Genomic DNA, 19826 nt, shown 5'->3' with positions numbered 1-19826 from the left:
GTCTAGTCTATAAATTTCATTTTATTACAATTTTTAATTTTTATATGTTTTTCTTAAACTACTCAGTAATATGTATGTAAAGTAATACAATATAAATGTTAGATTTTTTTCAATTTATTTTATATGTATGTACATTTTTTTCTGGCAAGTTCTCTGGAATCTTAAAATATGATGATACTTCACTTAATTTACCAAGTCATCCAGCTCAAGCATGGCTATGTAATGAGAAAGAAAATGTGCTTTCATCAGAACACACACAATTTAATAGCAGGTAAGCTAAATCGCTCTTTTAGAGGATCAACCTTTAATGAATGACAAGGATATTATACTCCTTAAAAAAATTGTAAGATTATGAAAATATGTATGAATTTGCTTGTTTAGAACATGGCAGAGCATTTGTATTAAAAATTTAATGATTTTATGGAGTTTTCAGTGTAAGAAAAATGTGTGATATATATTCATTAAAGCAAATCCAAAGTATCAGTGAAATAATATTATTAACTATTGTATACAAATGGACTTTTAAATACTGCTATATAGGTAGAGATAAGAATTAGAATAAAAATTCCAATGTTGTTTCTTTCAACAATAGGATTGAAATATGCTTCAAGTAATTGAAATGTAAACATTTTAAATTAATGGCTGACTTTTATTACTTTTCCAGATAAAGTTTTTTCTGTAACTTAAATATATTTTATTTCCAAGTGTGAGACAACATAAACAGCTTGTGGTTTTAAAAAGTGCTGATATACTTGTGTTGATTCAGTCAAGTGTGGTTTTGTCCTATTGCTAGATCAGAAAATAGAACTTTATCCAGACTACCTGAAGCAAAGACCAGCAGAAAGAGTCTGCTAAAGTCTGAAAAAGAAGAAAAAATTTCAGAAGAATGGTATGTAGTTCATTTAACCCTAACATATTAAGAAATTTAGATACTTTAAATATTCAAAACAGGTATTTTTCAAGATTTCAAGAATATCTTTATTAGTTTTTAAGAAACTATACCTCTGTTAAATTTAGATTCTTAAATGGGAATTCAAATTTGTTTTGGTATGATATAATTCAGATATGTATGTTTATATGTATATGCATAATATAAATATAGTCTGAGGATTTTTGCCTTTATTAAATTTGATCTTTTAATAGGGGTTTTAAGGATATTTCTACTGCTCAGCAGATGCTGAAGAGAGCACAGAAAATGAAATCAAAGAAATTAAGGAAAAAATTAGGTGGGTAATCAATGCTCAATAACTGTGTATCTGACATTGAAAATATAATCATTTAAACTATTTTTAGCAAATTGTATTTAATAAGCATAGAAATAAAATGCACAGATATGAGACTGTCTAAGGTAATACTCCATAAAAATAATAAGAAAAATGTAGAGAAATTTATGATATTGCATTTAATGATTTATTATACTCTTAAATGCTATTTTTACTTTCCCCTGTTTCTTACCTACTTTGCTATTGATTATTCTATCTATTGTACACTGAGAATTATGCTGTAATTGCTTTCTAAGCTGGTTCGTCACAGCAAATGGTGATTCTAAAGAGCATCTGCTTCACGTGCTTATTCCTTTGTGTGTTTTTAAATTGCTTGATTATTCTATAAACTATTTCCATACATTTATCAGTTCCATGAATATCAGCTTTGACACTTTGGGAAACGAGCACAGTGAATATCTTTTGTGGTTATGCTGAACTTGCAAAATGTTCAAAGGCATCTTTCTTCTGTCCCACTTGCCAGGCTTTTCAAGTCATTTGTCTTTATTTGGACACCTCTAGTTGTTTTATTAAAATTACTTAATATGTGGAGTAATTTATAGATATTAGAGCAAGAAATAGGTGGTTAATGAATTTATAGCTATAATTAAGACAATTTATTTGTATATTTCATATAACTTTGTGTTTACTCATGGACTCATAGGCTCAATATAAGTAACATGACATTCTTTTCTATCTGCTTCTCTCATTCATCAATTTCCTTTATAAAAATCTTAATGTCAGTGAAATGTTTCCATAAAAGTAAGATTACTCCTGAGACAAGCAAGGAGTCTATATTTATCCTATAGTTCTAGCTTATACCAGTATACAAAGAAACACTCAGATTAATTTTTACCTTTATTAATTTTCTATTTATTATTTTGATCAATTCAATTATAGAATTCTAAGAAATATGTGTGTGTATAGGTATATATATAATTTTTAGAAACAAAATAACTAAGATACTGTTGGTTTCTGAGGAATAACTGATATTTGTTAACACAGCAGTTACTAACCATTGATAAATTACTGATAACTCATTTTTATATTCATAAATGTTCAACTTTCCTTTTTTGCCCTTATATAGTGATATCTTAATTTTATCTTTTATCTTTTTAAGATAAGTGTGATTTTTTGTGTGTACTCAAAGATTTTTAGGTTTAAAGAATTAAAATGTCAAGGCTTTTTAGAGAAAATGTCAATATTTGCTTTGTTGTCAGATTGTTTAGTGCATCCTGTACTCTTATGTTGTAAACTCCTACCAAGTCCATCCGGGCTCTGTGAACTGTGGTTACCCAAGGAAATATAACCCCAAACTCTTAAAAATAGTGAGACTCTCCTTCAATTCTAAGGAAGTGGAATTCAGTGCAGTAATTCAGGGTAGTTTGATAATGTTGTATTGCTTTGATGGATATTTCTACTCACTTTCAACAGTATCAAAAGCAACATTTAAATAAATGTTTTGAGATTAATAAAAGTTACTGAAACTCCTGGAGCAAGTTCAAATACCAAAAGTAGCTTAAGAACTGATTCAGCCAATGTTCAACACATATTTATTATTTATGTTCAAGATCTAATTTTTAAAATTATTTACAGTATTTGCAATAGTCTGTGACAGTGAAGCTAAGGAAAATTTTGTCTTGTTAGACTCCATCTCTGGAAATATATAAGTCTTTCTTGCTATTTCTAACAACTGAGTTTTTTTTTAGGTTGAGTACATTTTTAATAAATCAGCATAGTAGGTAATATTTTTAGAAAAATTTTAATAAGGAATATATGCTCAACATAAAAATAAAAATAAAAATCATTGCTTCAGTGGCCAAAAATTAGACATAATATTATGAAGCAAAAGTTAAACTTATTTTTATCTGTCACAAGGGGGCATGATAGGGTAACAAAAGAAAAAGGAAAACCAGATATTCAAGCTAACAGGTATATCTTAAATTTAGCATTTTGCCAGTGGTCATTAAGTATGACCTGTTAGGTAAAGATCCAAAATGGCAATCATATAATTTTTATAGAGATATTTATTCTAGTTACATGATTGTAAGCCAAATCACATTCTTATTACTGTGTGAGGTTTTGCGTCTTTCTATTAAGCTTTTGTTTTGTTTCTCAAAATAGTATTTTATCAAAATACTATCAGATTGATGAAATGAAACCAATTTTCAAAAATTTGCATTCTGAAGTGTGAAACAAAATGACGACCTTTAAATCCTTCTTACTCTTTTTCTCTACTCCCCCTTCACCACATATACCCAGAATAGATATAGTCAAGGTAAAATTAAAGATGAAAAAGAAAATTAGTGGGATCCTGTACAATTATATTATAATCTTTAGTAGGTGGATGATGTAGCATTTATCTCTTTTTGCATATGTGAGCAAATAATTTAAGACTCTGTAACTCAGTCTTTCTTCTTATAGAATAAAATGTTTTCTAGTGTTAATGCAATCAATTAATATATGCAATTAATTAATGAGTTGTGATATGCTATTAACTAATTTGGGCTTCCCTTATAGCCAGTTGGTAAAGAATCCACCTGCAATGTAAGAGACCCCAGTTCGATTCCTGGGTCGGGAAGATCCACTGGAGAAAGGATAGACTACCCACTCCAGTATTCTTGGGCTTCCCCTGTGGCTCAGCTGGTTAAGAATCTGCCTGCAATGTGGGAGACCTAAGTTTGATCCCTGGGTTGGTAAGATCCCCTGGAGAAGGGAAAGGCTACCCACCTCAGTTTCCAGGCCTGGAGAACTCCATGGACTTTATAATAAAGAGTTGGACATGACTGAGCGACTTTCACTTTCTTTGACATTTACTTTCTTTCACTTTCACTTTCAATTTGACTCTAATGGCCATAATTTTAAACTTTTATTACTTAATACATTTAAATTATATTTTAAACATTTTAATTCTGTTAAATACTTCAAAATTTATTAGTAATTTTCAAATATACAGTTTTATATGTCTATCTCTTACATGTCCAACTTGCCAGCTTGAAAATTTCAGGCCACAAGAGGGCAACATTGTTCATAAAACTGCGGGAGACTAACCAGCTCTGTGGGTGTAGTCACTCAGCTCTGTCTGACTCATGATCCCATGGCCTGTAGCCCACCAGGCTCCTCCGTCCATGGAATTCTCCAGGCAAGGGGACTGGAGTGGGTTGCCGTTTCCTTCTTCAGGGGATATTCCTGACTCAGGGATTGAACCCAGGTCTCCTGCGTTGTAGGCAGATTCTTTACTGTTTAAGCCACCAGGGAAGTCCTGTGTGTGTGTGTGTGTGTGTGTTTTTCCCATTTACTTGTTTAGTTTCCATCTGACACTTATTAACATTAATTTATAATCACATCTATTTTTTCCGGCCTCCTCTGTCCATGGAATTCTCCAGGCAGGAATACTGGAGTGGGTAGCCATTTTCTTCTCCAGGTGATATTCCTGACCCAGGGATTGAACCCTGGTCTCCTGGGTGTAGGGAGAGTGTCAGATGGGACATTCAGAGAAGAGAAAATTAAATGGAATCCCTTCAGTCTAACAAAGCAGTGGGGCATAAATATAGAAGTATTGAAGCATTAATCCAAATTTCACCTTATAGCAAGTTGCTCAGTTGTTGGTGCTCTTAATAATATTTCCTGTTTGTATCTTGTACATATATTTATTTAACCAAGGATTATGTCAGTAATATTTGATTAAGATGAGAGTGAAAATAGGGCAAAAGGTAGGGGGTTAGTTATTTGAAGAAAGTTGCAGATAGGAGCAAGGCAATGGCAGCCCACTCCAGTACTCTTGCCTGGGAAATCCCATGGATGGAGGAGCCTGGTAGGCTGCAGTCCATGAGGTCGTGAAGAGTCAGACATGACTGAATGACTTCACTTTCACTTTTTACTTTACTGCATTGGAGAAGGAAATGGCAACCCACTCCAGTGTTCTTGCTTGGAGAATCCCAGGGACAGGGGAGCCTGGTGGGCTGCCATCTATGGGGTCACACAGAGTCGAACACGACTGAAGTGACTTAGCAGCAGCAGCAGATAGGAGAGGAATACCAGTCAGGTTACTGATTAATGGAGAAACAAGGGGCTGAGAAAGCAAACAGTGTGGGAAGCCTTCAGAGGACTTTCAATATTGGTGACTTCCATTAGGATAAATAAGGTCATCTGCTTTAAGCAGAAGAGAGAGGATGGGGAGAAGGGTGAGGAGGAATTATTTGAAAGCCACAGGATGGAATCTAAAATTGTGAGGAGTTACCATGATTACTCAGTTTGGTATTGGGTTCTAATTGTTATCTGTAGTAAGCCATTGCTCTTTGCCTCATGGTGGACCTAGGTGTGAACCAGTGATGACTGATCTTGTGTTTGTTGGGTGTTTGTTTTCTTGTCTTTTTGTTTTTACTGTCATGTCATGGACAAAAGTGACTTCAGAATTTGGTGATCTGGGTAGGAATTTAGCAGATACCCAGTGAAGTCTGGAGGTTAGTGCTGCAGTGAAGAACATCATGTGTGAAGTGAGAGTTGCTGGTTTATTGAAAATCTAAGGGTCAATATCCTAAAGATATCATAATTGGTAGCAAAACTGAGATGAGCCAGATGGAGAAAGAGAGTGAGTGAGTGGTTTTAATGTGGAGCTCTCTTCAAAGAGTAGAGGTCTGTGTATAGGGATTTTAGTGGAGAACGAATGGTAAGTTTAAGGGCTAAGAATGTAAGGATGAAAACATAACGTGGCTTTCCAACATTTATCATATTTATGCATATCAAATTTCAGAGTTAGAAGAAAGATAAACCGGATGAAGAAAAGAAGGTAATTTCATTATAAAGATAGAACTCCCATTAGGGATATTGGGCTTTCCAGATGGCTCAGTGGTAAAGAATCTGCCTGCAATGCAGACGACCTGGGTTCAATCCCTGAGTCAGGAAGATCCCCTGGAGATGGCTACCCACTCCAGTATTCTTTGCTGGGAAATACTAAGGACAGAGGAGCCTTGTGGGGTAGCAAAGAGTCAGACACAACTGAGCACACACACATGTGCACACACACATTACTAGGGATAAGAATCATCTTGCAGCTGTTGATAATGCCTAGCAAAGTGTCAAGTACATGGAAAGCATTCAATAAATATGTGCTGATCCCATGTGAATGAAGAAAAAAGCTTGCAACTGTGTTGGTAACATTTAGTTATAGCCAAGAATTAAGCCATATAGAAAATAATAAAAGCTAACTTTTTAGTATGAATTAAGCCATTTATGAGCTATAGCAAAGAGATCAGGTTGCAAAATGATAAGACAATTAAGACATGTTAAGGAGGAAGGATCAAAAGGAAACAGCTTAGACAAAACTGACAAAATGAAGTGTATTGCTGATTTATTTTGTTCACCTCAGTGATTCCCAAAAGGAACTTAAAAGAATTTTGATTAAATGTTGCTTCATTGTGCTCTAAATAAAACAATAATAAAACTTATTTGAACACTAAAATCATGGAGGACTCAGTCTCCACTTGTTCCCCACCAAATTCCCTGAACCTAATACCATAGTGGAGGTTTAGTCGCTAAGTCGTGTCCGACTATTGCAACCCCGTGGACTGTAGCCTGCAGGCTCCTCTGCCGATGGGATTCTCCAGGTAAGAATACTGGAGTGGGTTGCCGTTTCCTTCTCAGAGGATCTTCCCAACCCAGGAATCGAGTCCAGGTCTCCAGTATTGCAGGTAGATTCTTTACCAACTGAGCTAAGAAGGAAGCCCTATTTTATAGTCATTTAGTATTTTAGCGTTATTTTATAGTCATTTAAATACTATAGTAGATGTTCAATAAATAGCTGTTAAGCAGATCAGCAGTAAGTTAGATAAACATCACTAAAGACATATAACTCCATGTATGTGTATGACTGTGTGTGTAGTTTATAGTTATTTAAAGTATATGTTTATGTTTGAGAAAAAGTGAAAGTCTTAGTCACTCAGTTGTGTCCACCTCTGCAAACCCATAGACTAGCCTGCTAGGCTCTTGTCCATGGAATTCTCCAGGCAAGAATACTAGAGTGGTTAGCCATTCCTTTCTCCAGGGGATATTCCTTACCCAGGGGTTGAGCCCAGGTCTCCTGCATTGCATGCAGATTCTTTACCATCTGAACCACCAGGGAAGCCTATATTTGAGAAAGGAAGAAAAGAAAGTGAAGTCACTCAGTTGTGTCCAACTCTTTGCAACCCCATAGAATGTAGCCTGCCAGGCTCCTTTGTCTATGGAATTTTCCAGGCAAGGATATTAGAGTGAGTTGCCATTTCCTTCTCCAGGGGATCTTCCCAACCCAGGGATCAAACCCGGGTCTCCTGCACTGCAGGCAGCATCTTTACCATGAGAAAGCAAATTTAAATTAGTAAATAATACTTGTAATTAAATAATGAACTATAGTCATTCAACATTAGCATAAAACTTATTTTATAGTATTGCTCTGAATGGCACATGCATAAAATGGAAAATAACCAGATTTTCAGATTTTCATGTATGTCATTAGTAAGATAAACCAGTGAGCTAAGTTTAGGATTAAAGAAACTGTAAAGAGATTGCTCAGGATCTTTACAGATTGAAATAAAATTATTTTATTTCATAAAATCTGTAAAGGGATTGAAATAATTTTAAGGATATTATAATGCCTAAAGAAAATTGTTACTTAAATGAAGTAATGGATATAAAGTGTCAAGCACAGAACCACATACATAATGGAAACTCAGCTTACTTATTGTTGTTGTTTAATTGCTAAGTCCTATCTGACTCTCTATGATCCCATGAACTGCAGTTTACTAATGGGTTTCTCTAAATAAATGACAAAGATGTATTTAAAATCTGTTTCTCAAATACTGGGCAAGTCATACTGGGAGATACAAAAATTAAAAAAAAACAGCAACATAGACCTGCTGTTGATGATTGCTGCTGCTGCTAAGTCACTTCAGTGGTGTCCGACTCTGTGTGACCCCATAGACAGCAGCCCACCAGGCTCCCCCATCCCTGGGATTCTCCAGGCAAGCACACCCTTCTCCAATGCATGAAAGTGAAAAGTGAAAGTGAAGTCGCTCAGTCGTGTCTGACTCTTCGGGACCCCATGGACTGCAGCCCACCAGGCTCCTCTGTCCATGGGATTATCCAGGCAAGAGTACTGAGGGGTAGATTTAAATGACTTTGGAATGGTCTTTACAATGTCCTTATCTACTGGCTTTCTTACTTGTGTATTTTTTGAAGGTAGCAATGTTATCTTTCATGGTGGTCTTTCCAGGGACCATTAGAATCAGGTGATTTTTTTCCCATCTAGAATTACTATATTTTTGGTCTCTAATCATTATTCATTATTATTATTCCTTTGCAACTTGAATTATTTTAAACCCATTTAAGGTGATGTAATCAGAATGCTATTATTTATGTGCTCTTGATGAATAAAATGATCTTATTAAGTAAATTAGGGCTTCCCTGGTGGCTCACACAGTAAAGAATCTGCCTGGAGTGCAGAAGACCCAAGTTTGATCCCTGGGTTGGGAAGATCCTCTGAAGAAGGGAATGGCTATCCACTCCATTATTCTTGCCTGGAGAATATAGAACTAGACAACTCTTCTAAATATTTTATATGTTGAATTATTTAATCATGATAGTAGTGTGAAGAAAGTACTATCATTATCCATGGTTTACAAATTAAGAAATAGTCATGGAGAGCTTATTATTTGCCCAAAGGAGTACAAAAGAACTTAGAGAAGATCCATTGCTTTTATTTCATGTGCTGTATTGAATTAAATGAAGTCAACTATGGATCGAACAGTCTGTTCCTTTATATCCTACCTTATTCTAGTAATGATTTAAGATCTTTCTCAGGAAATGTTATTGTTTTTATGTTGTAATTATCTGTTTAGTACCTGCCCTTTATTGAGTACCTACCTACACTTATGTCTTGATGCTTTGCATACAATTAATTCACACAGTAATATTTCAAAGTTAATATTATTGGACAAAAAGGAAGCAGACTGTGGGACCAATTTGACCAGAATCATACAACTAGTAAAAATTGGAGCTTGGATCTAACCCAGTTTTGTTCAATTGCAATATTTCTTGTCAGGAAATACAAACAGATCAAATGAAAAGGCAAGAAAGGAGAATGTGTAGAAAAATTAAAGGTTATAATAAGGTATCATAGAATATGTAAACCCATAGTAATCTGCCTTCCCTGACTGACTAATGCTCTTTCATTAAAACATTTATTTGTTTTTGGCTGTGTGGGGTCTTCTAGTTGCGGTGCTCGGCCTTCTCACTGCAGTGGTCTGTCTTGTTGGGAGCAAGGGCTCTAAGCACACAGGCTTCCGTGGATGTAGCTTGGGGGCTCTAGGGCAAAGCTCGGTAGTTGTGGCACATGGACTTAGCTGCTCTGTGGCATGCGGGATCTTCCCGGATTAGGGATCGGTCCCATGTCTCCTGCATTGCTAGGTGGATTCTTTACCACTGAGCCACCAGGGACGTCCACTAATGCTCTTTTTAACATACCAATATTTGTTTACTGATTTAAGTGATATATAGTACTTGTTCAGTTGAATATATAGTTATTATTATTATTATTGATAATTCATATTGAATTCATATAGAAGCACCCAACTCTTACCATACCTTGGTTGCTTACAATTATGAGATGTGTTGACTGATATTTTCCCTAATCTGAAAAACAAAATCTCTCTGAAACGTGTGAATCATGCTTAGTAAGGGCAAATTATAACTGGAAGACTAATGGAAATCTTCAGTATACTCATACTTGAGAATAACTGCAAATACTCTTCTGCTTTTCTAATTCACATTTTTAAAAACATGCTATCTTAACATTTAATTAAAATAAGTAATTTGGGTTTTATGATATTTTAAATCTCATTTTTCATTTGACATATTCACTTCTATTATACTAGATATTAATAGAAAATTCTTAAAGTCTTTTTGCAAGATGATATAAAGGTATCAATAAAATGTACTGTGCTGAATTGTGGTTTTATGTTAGCCTACTTCATTAATTTTTTTATTGAGGTATCTCTGACATACAACATTGTATCAATCAGATACAACCTATCTTTTTAAAGTATATTAACCTACTTTAAATGCAGAACTTTCTACTCTTTATTACAGTTCTTCAACAAGCACAAACCTTTTGTCTTAATTAAACCACACCAAATCTCCAATTTCACATGCCTTAGAACCATTTATTATCAATAAAAAGTTATAGAGCCCTACTTTTACATTTATTTTGTAAAATTAATAGGTTCAGAATTCTCTTGGCTATAAAAATTACTTAGAATTTATACATCTTCCTTATGTAAAATATCATAGATCAACACAAACCAGAAATCATTCATTTATCTATAAAACCAATGAAAATTATATTTTATGTTTCTTATCTCATTTGTCTTGCTTCCATCTTCTATATCTTACCTTCTTATAGTTCAGAGAAGGAAAAAAGTAGGGTATATGGTTTTTCCTATGACAATAGCTTTTATCTATTTATATTTATGACAAAATGTATTCAAACAAAAATATCAGGAATTTACCAAAGGAGTTAAGACAATGGACAGTAAAACAACTCCATAAATAAAAAGTTGATGGCATAACTGGAAAATTTAAATGCAATTTTTTCTCATTATTAGTGTTTCTTCCCTGTGTAGTAAGTATTGGCTAGTTCTTAATCCAATAACCAAGAGTATATAGATGTTGAGTACTTTATTATATTATGAAGATATTTTTTAAAAATCATAGTCAATTTCACAGAATTTTATAGAATGGCTATTATTTTTAATTTTAATATAGAAAATTGTTAGCAATTTGAGAGAAGGAAAGAACCAGAGCTGAACTTTTGTCTTAATCTCTTTTTATCTAGATCCCACTGTGCGCCTAGCATTATTCAGAAACAATGAAAATAAAGTTTCTGTTATAAAACCACCAGAGAAAGCACAACCCCAAAGAGATGGTTTCTTTGAAGGTATGATTTAATGACAGACATACAGAAAAATTAAAAAGATGGAAAATTGTCTTTAAAGAAAAATTTTAAAAATCTTCATTAGTCCTAAAGTACATATATAAAAACTTATGATAAAACATAACTAAGTAAAAGTCAAAATATGGTTCTTGGAGCTAAAATACTAACTTGGTATCTTGATTCATTAGCATGGTCGTTTAGTATTTGTATTGTGGCATACATAAATTTAAATTCTTTGTATTTTTGTGTCAAAATTATAATGCTATATCATCAATGTTACTAACTTTATTTAAATTTTACACTGACAGAATATGTTACCTTGTATCAATTGAAGTGAATACATGTTGAAATGATATTCTAATATACTTACTGCCAATATGTGCAAATTGCATTTAAGCATTATGAATTAAACTCTGGAATTTTAAATATTTTACTATATTTGAAGCTTGTCCAACTCACTTCTAGGACAAAAAATCTGCATATATAAGTGCAGTGGCAGATTGTATTCCCTGTATCTACATTCAGAATAATTATGGACTTATTAAACAGGAATATTTAAACGTAATAGAACAGCAAATATGACTGAAAACAAGTTTTCTGTTGCTTTTTCTTTAATATTAAAATGGTAATAATTTTCACCTATAGTTTGGATTGTAATTTCTAATAGGAAAGAATAGAGTCAAAATATTTTGCATAGAAGTGAACTACTCAAAAATCTTAATACTTTATCTTCTGTATGTTTTACCAGTAGCACCATCTGGGAAGCCCTGTCTTCCGTATGTTTTAAATAAATCCTAAAAATTATGCATCATCATAGCATGATTGAAAATAGATACACTTTAATTTATGTCTCTATTCTGTAATGTCTCAACTAAAGAAAAATGTGATAGCTACTAATTTTATATTTATTCAGAGATACCTTGCTAAGTGGATGTAGAAGACATAGGGTCTAGAATTTCCTTTAAGCATATGGTAATAAAAATATACCTAGAAAGATAGATAAACCAAGTGTTGCAAATCATGGAAATTGTTAGATCAGTAGATGATGGTATAAGGAAATTTGTTTTAACATCCAATTTTTTTAATAATTGAAATTCCTATAGCAAAACATTAAAAAGGCATAACCATTGAATGTTTAAAAATCAATATTATTTCAAAAATGTTTATGGATTAGTGTTTTAATATAACTAAAATATACTTTCAATATAAAACAAGACCAGTCTTAATCAGGGTTCATTTCTTTGTACAGTCTCAGCTTCGCTGTTTTTGAAAGGAAGAGTAGAAATTCCGCTAAAATAAATAACAACGCCATAGATCTTACCTGTTAAGTAGTAGCATCATTACTTTAGGAAGGATAGGCCTAGGAGGAAAGATAATTAGGGCATTTTTGCCCTTTAAATTAACATGTACTTCAGAATCAGACAGAAGGAATCTATCTCAACCTGTTCTGTGACATATGAAAGGTAAAGATGTGTTACTATCAAGAATGGCGTATAAGCATACACTGTATTTATTGACTTTTGTACTATAGTAGTGATAGAAATAAAATGGAACATTACCAAATATGCTTTCTGATATGATGTGCATTTTTGTGTTCTTTCCTCAGTATAAAATGTGTTTAGTTTACTTGGTTCTTTTTAAACCTCAAGTGCATTTGGGAGCATGTCATTAATTTCAGTGAATGGTCTTTATGTATGCAGCTTATATTCTAGTGACTAATAGTTACTTTAAGGCTTTTTTTTTTTTTTTTAAGAAATAAATTTTTAAAAAAGTAAAAAAAAAAAAGCATGGGCTTGGAAAAAATGTAAGTAGCAGAAAATTATCTTCCCTAATGTTTATTTCTGCCTCTTTTTTTAATGGGAAAAGAGTGAGGCAAAGATTATTTAATCATTTCTGGCCAGGTTGAACACCATGTTATCTTTAACTGCTGCGCTGGCCTCATCCACCTCCTAGTCTCACATTCTGTATTTTCTGGCTGGTTAGAAGCCAGCTACCTTCCAAGTTAGCTACCTCACTAACCACCGCTTCCCACTGGAGGGCGCATTTTTAACCAGGTGTCCCTAGATACAATTCACAGAGTGTAAGATGCACCCTTTCTGAATATGGTTTATAAATGTCAATAAATTTACAGTTACCCAACAGAAATATAATTTTAATCTAATAAGTATCACCACAATCTAATTTTAAAACTGCTTTCCCTTAAAAAAATTCAAATAAAATTAATTGGATATCTTACCCCCCAAAAGTTAGGGAGATCAGAATTAAATTTTACTGTAGATTTAGATTGAATGATTCTATGTGGAACAGTTTCTCAATAGTGGAATAGTTGCATGCTGGCACTGTAATAATTTCATTGGAATTAGATGAAAGTATTATTTGAATTTTTTCTATAATATAAAATATTTTATAAAACATCTGATTTTGTAAAAAAAAAATGTAAAAATATGTATGTACTTTTCAATATTACCTATGTGGGGTTTTCGTGATTCATGTTATAAATTTTACTAAAATGCTTTGATTATTTTTGTTGCCTTTATCTAGAGGTCACTAGCAAGACAGAGTGGATGGTAGTTATATCCTATTGGCCTGGGATTTAAAATATGCTTAAATTTAGGGAATATTTAACATGAAATGTCATTATATTAAATGACATAAGGTAAATAATTATACCCTATTAACAGACCATGTTTTATGAAATGTCCTTATATTATGCTTTGTTCATGAGTCATTGGCAATTTTTGTCTAGCTGCCAGATTTAGACCCTTAACTCAGACCTAAAGGTTGAAGCATATTTAACCACACCTGTTCTGAGGATAACTATGTGTCAGATACCAGTTAGTTTTTCCTATGATATGAGACTAAGAGCCTGAGCATTTTATAGATTCAACATTGATTTGCTTGATTTATTTCCTTATTTTTATTTATATTAATATCATGTCCGGTACCTGTCTTGGTTTATTCTATATCACCTATGATTTCTACTTAGGTTTCAATATCTGATCTTGCCTTAAAATTTGAAACACTTTCTTAATTATTGCCTTAAATATTTCCCACCAAGTTTCCTTTTTTGTTTGTTTCAAATGTTCAATTTGGAGCCTGATGGCACTCTCATGTGAAAAGAGGCATAGCTTGAAAGTGGCTCAGATGGTAAAAAACCCACCTGCCAATGCAGAAAATACAGGAGACCCAGGTTCGATCCCTGGGTTGGGAAGATCCCCTGGAGGAGGGCATGGCAACCCACTCCAGTATTCTTGCCTCGAGAATCCCATGGACAGAGAAGCCTGGTGGGCTACAGTCCATGGGATCACAAAGTGTTGAACATGACTGAACGATTAACACTTTCACCCTTTCACTTTCACAGGTGTAGATTCTATAGTTAGTCAAACACAGTTTGAATCATGAGTCCTCCTTTTATTGACTGTGTGCCTGGGGACATTATTTAACTTCCCTGTGTAGCATTATTTTTCATTTGTAAAATTAAATACTAACAGTTTTTAGTTGTTGAGGATTACAGGAGATTCAACTTGGGAAACACTTAAAGTACACGTTATAGACACATAGTGGGTGCTCAAAACTTGTAATCTTTGGCAAAAGTTACTTTTAAAGTATAAGTGTGGGGCTTCTTTTGTTTTGCTTTATTTGCAATTAGTAATATTTATTGCATTTCTTACTAGGTACTGTGCTAAGAGTTCTACTTAAATTCTCTGATTCAGTCTTCCCAGAAGCTCTTATATATTATGACTATCAATATTTTACAGAGGAAACTGGTTTTGAGAGTTTGATAAGTAACTTGCCCAAGATCACACAAAGAGTATATGCCTAAAGGGAAATGGACATAATTTCTTTATCATAACAAAGCTAGCAAAAATCAAACAAAATGAAGACATTAAGGAATACAGGTTCTTGGGTTAGCCTGTAAAGTATGCAAGTTTAGAATCAAAATATTTAAGAAAAAATTTAAAGACTGACCATTATATTAGCCAAAACTCTGGGAAAAAAATTTTTTTTTTTATTCATTTCTAAGGGAACGGCTACCCACTCCCATATTCTGGCCTGGAGAATTCTGTGGACTGTATAGTCTGTGGGGTTGCAAATAGCTGGACATGGTGGGGTAACTCACTTTCACTATAGCTTGCATTAATATAAATTAAGAAACAGTTTAGTGTCCAAATGGTGATAAATATGTTTTTTGACCTGTAATTACCTTCTATCTCATCTAGTTTCATTATGATTACCTAACATTATTAAGTACCAAAATTTTAGATTCTAGGAGTGATCGTATTTTCAAGAACCTATTCTAATTTTCATATAGATGAGAACCTCTCCATACAGACCAAAAGTAAACACTATATTTTTGTTTTATTTATTCCTCTTTTTCCATTCATAACTGACATTTTAATTTTATTTTAATCATATTGAATACATTAAATTACTTTACTGCTCTAATCTGCTAAAACTTAAATTTGCTACTCCTGAAGCCAATACCAAATTTGGACTTCTGGTTTTGGCCAAGAAAGGAAGCTAGTCAAGCTAGGGAGAAAAAAAAAAAAATTGGATCTGGCCCAACAGCCTTCAAAAGGAGGCAGGTTCAGTCTTAGTTCCTCCAATCCCTAGGACAATTTCACTTCACTCTAAAGTCAGACTTTCATAATTCCCAGTTTGGTGCTGTCATCACTAACATGCTTTCTATTTTTCTTTAAAACTGAAGATTCACACATACCATATGTCTTTATATATCATAGAAGTTCAAATATTTTTGTATTAAATTTTTGGGTATTGAAGTCATCAAAGGACTTTAGTGTCTATAATTTTTACTCCAGAGCATTTTTAATCAAACCATGTTCTCTTATGGTATTTTTACTGTATGATTACAAGCATTTTCTTCTCAAGCTTTCCTCCTTTTAATACCAGTTTAGAGCACAAAGTCACATTATATATATTGTTTATTTGTAGGTCTTGTGTTAACATAGCTGTATAGAGTACTTGCTAACAGTGCCAACACAATTAGGTATTAAGAGCTGGTAAATTAATGCCACAAAATTAATGCAGGTAACCAAAGATTACCTGGAATGTATGCTCCTAAGAAGAGACTTGCTTATAATTAAAACTCCCTAAATATAATTTAGGCACTGTCATACTATTTTGTAGTATAAGGTCTGGAATCACTTCAACTTTCTACAGGAAAAAAAAAAAATGTGATTAGAGATTTCAGTCTAGTGAAGCATAAAACAAACTGCAATTTAAAAAAATATTTGTCTGTAGATAAGTGAGATTTTTGGGAATGGCAATCCATGACCAGAGAGAAGCTGATTAAACCTTCCTAGGATTTCCTGGTGGCTCAGACAGTAAAGAATCTGCCTACAATGCAGAAGACTCAGGTTTAATCTCTGGGTTGAGATCTCCTGGAGAAGGGAATGGCTACCCACTCCAGTAATCTGGCCTGGAGAATTCTATGAACAGAAGAGCCTGGTAACCTATAGTCCATGGGGTTGTAAACAGTTGGACATGACTGAGGGACTAACACTTTTTTTCACTTTCACTAATATATCTAAGTAATTCATTCATTACTTACATATATCATATATAAGTATATAATATACATATATAATTGACATATAGGCTATATATATATTTCACATATATGATGTGTATATGGATAAAAATGGAAAGGGATTTCAGAATTTTTAGAGTTCTTTGAAAGGAACCCTGATATATAGGCTGTTGGATATTATTAGTTTATTTTCTTACTTAAAAATACAAGAGGGTTTCCACTTCTGGTAATAGAGGACTATTTAATTCAAACCACCTCTCCTTCTGAGAAAACTTTAAAAGCCGGAAAATGTAGTTTAAAAAAAAACTAGTTGAAGTCATTCAAGAACTAACAAGTAAGTTAAGACTGATAAGTCAAGAAGGACATCTCAAGAACTAAGAAACTGAGCAAAACTTTTGGTGTCACTACTCTTGGTGAACTGGGAGTTTTCTGCTAACCTGTTGCCAGAAATAAATATAAACCATGTCCCAAAACGGATAACATCATCTCAAGCTTCGAATTATCTCTACATTTTTTCCTGTATAATTTTTGGCACAAGCCAAAGAAAAAAATAAAGGCATGGAAGGAGAATGAAACATCACTGAACACCGTGAGAAACAAACAACAGAAATTGAGCTAAGGAGATTTCAGATAATAAAGGCTTTAAAATGAATACACATAATAATTTGGGGTATAGAATAAAAAATTGAGAATTTCAGTATACATATTAAACCTATAAAGATATCTGAATGGAAACTTAAAAGTAACATAACTGAAATAAAGAACTCAGTGTATGGGTTTAACCACAGATTAATCAAAACTGAAGAGAGAATTACTGGAAGGACAATAGCTATGAAAAAAATATTAAAGTTGAAGCACAAAATAAAAAAGAATGGAAAATACAGAAAAAAGAGACGTGAGATGCAGCAAAAATATCTAACACGCATGTAATTACAGTTCAAGAAAAAGGTGAGAGAGAATGAAATAGAAATAATATCTGAAGAGTTAGTATTTGAGGATTTACTAAGGTGAGGTAAAACCTCAATTTATGGATTCAAGAAATTCCATAAACTACAAACAAAACATATACAAGGAAAACCACACTGTAGCAGACTACAGTAAAAGCACTAAAAACCCAAAGACAAAGAGAAAAAAAAATTCAGATCCATAAAAAAAAAGTTTAGTACACATGAAAAGATGCTCAACATCACTCATTATCAGAGAAATGCAAATCAAAACCGCAATAAGGTACCATCTCACGTTGGTCAGAAAGGCTGCTATCCAAAAATCTACAAACAATAAACACTGGAGAGGGTGCGGAGAAAAGGGAACCCTCTTACACTGTTGGTGGGAATGCAAACCAGTACAGCCACTATGGAGAACAGTGTGGAGATTCCTTAAAAGACTGAGAATAGAAGTGCCGTATGACCCAGCAATCCCACTGCTGGGCATACACACCAAGGAAACCAGAATTGAAAGAGACACATGTACCCCAATGATAATCATAGCACTGTTTACAATAGCCAGGACATGTAAGCAACCTAGATGCCCATTGGCAGATGAATGGATAAGAAAGCTGTGGTGCGTATACACAATGGAATATTACTCAGCTATTAAAAGGAATACATTTGAAACAGTTCTAATGAGGTGGATGAAACTGGAGCCTATTATACAGAGTGAAGTAAGTCAGAAAGAAAAACACAAATACAGTATACCAATGCATATATATGGAATTTAGAAAGATGGTAATGATGACCCTATATATGAGACAGCAAAAGAGACACAGATGTAAAGAACAGACTTTTGGACTCTGTGGGAGAAGGCGAGGGTGGGATGATTTGAGAGAATAGCATTGAAACGTGTATATTACCATATGTGAAATAGATCGCCGGTCTACATTTGATGCATGAGACAGGGTGCTCAGGGCTGGTGCACTGGGATGACCCTGAGGGATGGGATGGGGAGGGAGGTGGGAAGGGGGGTTCAGGATGGGGAACACATGTACACCCATGGCTGATTCATATCAATGTATGGCAAAAACCACTACAATATTGTAAAGTAATTAGCCTCCAGTTAAAATAAATGTTATTTTTTTAATTTTAAAAAAGGAAAAGAAAGTTTATTATCCTCCAAGTAGCAATAATAATGAAGCTGGTTTATTAATAGAAGTTAGGAAAGTCAGAAGACAATTGTTAAATATCATATGCTCCCCAAAGTCATGGGTAGAAGCTCTAAATCTCAATCTGACTTTGGAGAAAAGGCCTTTTAAGGAGTTAATTAAGATTTAATGAAGTCAGATGAGTGGGGCCCTAATCCAATAGAACTGATAATTTTATTAGAAGAGGAAAAGACACAAGGAGTGTATACATACTCACAGAGGAAGGGTCATGTGTGGACACAGCAAGAAGGTGGCCATCTGCAAGCCAAGGAGAGAGGCCTCTGAAAGACTCAAGTTGCCAACAGCCTTGATCTGGGACTTCTAGGCTCCAAAACTGTGAGAACATATATCTCTGTTTAAGTACTCAGTCTGAGGTATGGCAGCCCAAGCTGACTAATATACAATGTAATGATATCATCAGAGTGCTAAAAGAAAGTAAGTTTCACCATGAAAGTCTATACCCAACAAAACTTAAAGCAGAAGCAAGAGACACAGATATAGAGAACAAGTATGTGAATACTGAGGGCAAAAGAAGGCGGGTGGTAGGAATTGGGAGATTGGGATTGACACATATATACTATGTATAAAATAAATAACTAATGCTTTCAAACTGTGCCGCGGTGCTGGAGAAGACTCTTGAGAGTCCCTTGGACAGCAAGGAGATCAAACAAGTCACTCCTAAAGGAAATCAACCCTGAATATTCCTCAGAAGGACTGATGCTGAACCTGAAGCTCCAATACTTTGTCCACATGATGTGAGGAGCTGACTCACTGGAAAAGACCCTGATGCTGGAAAAGATTGAAGGCAAGAGGAGAAGGGGACAACAGAGGATGAGATGGTTGGATGGCATCACCGACTCATTGGACATGAGTTTGAACAAGCTCTGAGAGTTGGTGATGGACAGGGAA

At 34.0% G+C, this 19826-nt stretch overlaps 1 protein-coding gene across 2 annotated transcripts in view; it reads left to right on the top strand.

The window, feature by feature from the left end:
• The window catches only part of LRRIQ1 (leucine rich repeats and IQ motif containing 1), a 225815-nt gene that overhangs the window by 132525 nt on the left and 73464 nt on the right, over window positions 1-19826 (top strand). For both annotated transcript variants that reach the window (XM_027543219.1, XM_027543220.1), the window contains exons 20-23: window positions 150-271; window positions 794-889; window positions 1144-1226; window positions 11131-11232. In XM_027543219.1, the coding sequence (XP_027399020.1) occupies window positions 150-271; window positions 794-889; window positions 1144-1226; window positions 11131-11232 (403 nt within the window). The remainder of the gene's footprint in view (window positions 1-149; window positions 272-793; window positions 890-1143; window positions 1227-11130; window positions 11233-19826) is intronic.

Source organism: Bos indicus x Bos taurus, chromosome 5, assembly GCF_003369695.1.
Source record: "Bos indicus x Bos taurus breed Angus x Brahman F1 hybrid chromosome 5, Bos_hybrid_MaternalHap_v2.0, whole genome shotgun sequence".
Lineage (NCBI taxonomy): Eukaryota > Metazoa > Chordata > Mammalia > Artiodactyla > Bovidae > Bos > Bos indicus x Bos taurus.
The sequence above is the reverse complement of the archived record's forward strand: the minus strand, read 5'-3'. Positions and strand labels throughout refer to the sequence as shown.